Raw genomic sequence first — 4,361 nt, 5'->3', positions numbered from 1 at the left:
GAGTAATCTGCGAGTGCCCTTGATTTCTCGACGGTATACAGTTGTTAGAGCCGTGGAGGGCAAAACAACAGAAAAATCCATAAACTAAATAAAATAAGACGGACTTGAATTAAGTGAGTAGATAATTAATTTCCAATGAGAGTTTGTACCGGTAACAAATATTGGAATGAATAGAAATTCTTCTTTGAAGATTGTTTCTGATTTACTATTTAAATTAAAACATAAATTAAATCAAATATACTAATTTATTAATCATTTTAAAACACTAGCATACCTTCTGCACTTCCTTTTTCTCCGTCTGTTGTATTACAGGTCTTGAACTTTTTCACTACAAGTTGGTCTGAGTCCGATATTTTTCTTTTGTTATCAACAGGCGAATCTGTAAAATGAAATTTTACTATTGTTCCTCTACCTGAATACAGATTTCTACCATTAAAACAATATTTTTATGAACTATTATTTCAATAACATCAACCCCATAAACAAGGTCTCCTCAGAAACAAGCAAAAAAAATGTTTAAGATGTTATCCTGAAATTTTGTTGTTTTTCATTCTCATCAGTTTCCGTACAGTACTTGTTTTTAATAATTTCAAAATAAATGAAAACAAATCGCATACCTGCCACAAATAGATTCTGTACTTTAGCTGTTGGCATTACAATAAGTTCTCCTGTTTTATCACAATTTATATACTCGTTCTTTAAGCAGTACTCAAGTTCTTGAAAGTGTGGTGTCTCTGGGTTCACGCAGACAAAGCAAAGTATGTTCAGAGAATAGCCAACAACTTTCTTAGACGGATATACCTCATCTAGGTTTTGTTTTAACATGTTCAAAACCTGTAACAAAGAAATAGAATAACATTTTAATATTTCATATTTTATAATATGATGGTTAGCCATTTGGTATTAAATCTATGGGCATCGATTGATGGGGGACGGGGGACATTTGGTATTAAATCTAAAATATAATCAACATGACCAAACAGTTAATGACGTCATTACCTCTGTACATACGCTGGGATGCGGCTTGCACGTTGGCTTGTCCACACATTGTTCATCTCGCTCTTTCATCCGTGATATTTCAAGCTGCAGATTACAAGTAATATATTTCACAAAAAAAAAATTATTTACTTTCTTGTACCTAAATTTAAAATATTTTGTAATATCTATAAATTGGAGTGACTCCCCTTCCCCTTTAATACACTGCCAAGGGCATAATAAACTCGTGTTAATTCCGGGGTGATCCCGGGTGCATTTCGCATTTACATCGAATGAAAAAGTCCTGGTTGATCCCGAGTTGCTCTTATTTTACACCGGCAACAAACTCGGGTTCAAATAACGCACTCAATTTTTGTTGCGATGAAGATCATCACTTTGCTCAAGTTCCTCGTCATCACAAAGCCAGAATTATTGTCAATATTGAAGAAATGCACCTGCAAATTTTTTTTAAATTATGCAAATTAAAATCAGCAGTTTTGATATCAAGTCTATACTGGCGCGTAGATGGTTTAATTTGAAAAGAGTCTAGGCCTAGCCCGTTGTTAGCAAAGTTTAGGACTACATGACCATAGCTGCAGTAGGCACCAAGGTAAGGCCTAATTCCGAAATCAAATTTGGTGCTGTTTACACTGGCGACTTCAGAATGCACCCGGGTTGTCCTACGCTGAATGCGTCCTGCACGTCCATCCTGGAATGTTTAGCAACCCGAGTCGGACTTTTTGACGTTTACACTAACCACAACTTGAGAGATTTTAACCCGGGTATTGGAAAATCCTGGGTAATGTTCAAAATTTTTCTTGCAGTGTAAAAGGGGTATTAGATGGACTCACAAGAGATTCATTGTCCATTTGTCCACCATCTTCTGCGGAATTATTTTACTTTGCTCATTTTAGTTCATATAAATATTTGTTTAAAAATGGTCGAAATATACTGTAATTTAATTTATTTCTATATTGTAAAGGTATGAACAAAAACAGCAAAAGGCCTAACAAATATATAATTTAATAGTAGACATGTTTAACAACACTGAATATTGAAAAAAGGTATGTTTTTAGGCAAAATATTAATTTCTTGTTGCCCAAGCTGAACAGGACTAAAATCTTTATTTTTTTTTTCTAGAAGTACACATTTTAAAAACAAAAGACATACTTACTTTCAAAGACTGTTTGTTGTCAATGAAAATCCGACCTAGTCTCACACAATGCTTATCATCGAATATAATTTCAGCCTTATTCTGAAACAATTTAGGGTCACCACGGCAACCTCTATCCTGACTCAGGCTTACAAATCTAACGACCAAGACATCGTAGACGGCGTCGGGAAGAAAGTCTTTAGGCGTCACATAGATGGATACTGTCTGCTCATTGTCTTTCTTAATCTCCAATCTATTATTAGGCATGGTCTTCATCCGGGAAGGCACGACAAAAAGTCGAGTGTCCTCTTCTGGTGCATTCTTTATTTATAAACAATGAAAAAAACAATTTACATCAATCAATGGGAGGTGGAAAATGTACATTATAATTTAGTCACCTCCCAACTTCTACAAACCAATAGTATTTTCCCACCAAAATATATAAAAAATACTAAATTTAATTATATAATAGAACATCCATATAATCAAAAATTTACAGCCTGATAGGTATATAGAGGCTCGGGCCTACGACGGTTTATCACATATCTAGTAAGTAAACATAACTGGTTGTCTGTACTTGCAATAACCCTAGCAATAACCTACCTTTTCAAAGAGAAGCCCAAATGTCTTCATGAGTTCAATGCAGTCTTCAAAGACGTCATTGTGATCGTGACTGCCAGTAAGTTCATTTTTCCATAAATAACGTACTAGACATTCCTCAAGAATCCCTTCTTTATCCAATTTACGCCAATACTTTACCATCACTGGAATCTACATGAAGATAAAACAAACTAACATATGGACATTAAATTCTAGAGGAGTCCTTAAGACAACTAAACAATTCTCTTCACTATCGGAAGCTCACAGAGGACCCCACTCCGGAAATTTCTAAGGAAGTGAAAAAATCTGTATTTAAGATGGTTAAAAAAGGTTCCATCGATCCCGAAATTGGACCCCATCTCATCCAGGTCGATCCAGCACCAGGACGTTTCTATGTCCTACCCAAAATCCACAAAGCAGGCCATCCTGGCAGATCCATCATTTCGGGCAACGGTACTGCTACAGAAAAAAATCTCTGAATATGTGGATGATTTATTGAGACCATATGTTGTTGCTCTCCCCTCGTACATTCAGGACTCCACGGACTTTATCCGCAAAATTAACCAAATTTCAAATTTACCTAATAATACTGTTCTGGCTACACTTGATGTTTCGTCATTATATACTAATATCCCTCATGAAGAAGGTGTTAATGCGTGCATTTCAAATTACAAACAAATTCGGGGCAAAACCCCATCTAAATCACATCTACGTGAAATTATCATGCTGATTCTGACTAATAATAACTTTGTTTTCGGCGACGGTCATTACCTACAAATTCATGTAACAGCGATGGGCACTAAAATGGCTCCATCTTTTGCTAACTTATTTATGGGACAATTTGAGGCCAATTTCCTGTCCCTACAGCTCAAGAAATCAGATGTTTGGTTTCGTTACATTGATGATATCTTCATGATCTGGACCCATGGTGAAGATAGTTTGGATACGTTCCTATTGAATATTAATTCGGCTCATCCCACAACCAAATTCACTGCTAACAAATCCACAAGCAGTGTAGATTTTCTGGACATCACCGTGACCATGGAAAATGGGAGGGTTTCTTTTCTGCAAGTTGCGAGTTGCGAGTCACAAAATGCGAGTTGCGAGTCACAAAATGCGAGTTGCGAGTTACAAAATGCGAGTTGCGAGTCACAAAATGCGAGTTGCGAGTCACAAAATGCGAGTTGCGAGTCACAAAATGCGAGTTGCGAGTCACAAAATGCGAGTTGCGAGTCACAAAATGCGAGTTTTGCGAGTCACAAAATGCGAGTTACAAAATGCGAGTTGCGAGTCACAAAATGCGAGTTGCGAGTCACAAAATGCGAGTTGCGAGTTACAAAGTGCATATACATATACAGTAATACAGTAGTTTGTAAGTTATCATTTACTAAAATAATTTTAGGGTAGTAAATAATTGCTATGTTATTACTTTTAATCTAAGATCAGTTTACGATAGAAAACACAGCAATCAATTATAATGCTATATGCTCAAGCTTGCTACCTTGGGCAAATTAATTTCAAATTACTTATTTAATAATACAATATATTATGATATAGAACATTTTTATTTTGAAACAGATAGAGCTTTTTTGTTTGACTTCTTATATAAATATAAATATACATATATATATAC

General features: G+C 35.5%; 1 protein-coding gene across 1 annotated transcript in view; it reads right to left on the bottom strand.

The window, feature by feature from the left end:
- Positions 1-4,361, bottom strand: part of LOC117120036 — an 11,854-nt gene that overhangs the window by 3,162 nt on the left and 4,331 nt on the right. Inside the window, exons 2-6 of the mRNA XM_033265034.1 lie at positions 2,732-2,899; positions 2,150-2,449; positions 1,000-1,083; positions 618-834; positions 275-379 (exon numbers count right to left, since the gene is read on the bottom strand). Of these exons, the coding sequence (XP_033120925.1) occupies positions 275-379; positions 618-834; positions 1,000-1,083; positions 2,150-2,449; positions 2,732-2,899 (874 nt within the window). The remainder of the gene's footprint in view (positions 1-274; positions 380-617; positions 835-999; positions 1,084-2,149; positions 2,450-2,731; positions 2,900-4,361) is intronic.

Source organism: Anneissia japonica, unplaced genomic scaffold (genome assembly GCF_011630105.1).
Source record: "Anneissia japonica isolate Jap-2015-1 unplaced genomic scaffold, ASM1163010v1 scaffold19324_len49073_cov133, whole genome shotgun sequence".
NCBI lineage: Eukaryota > Metazoa > Echinodermata > Crinoidea > Comatulida > Comatulidae > Anneissia > Anneissia japonica.
The sequence above is the reverse complement of the archived record's forward strand: the minus strand, read 5'-3'. Positions and strand labels throughout refer to the sequence as shown.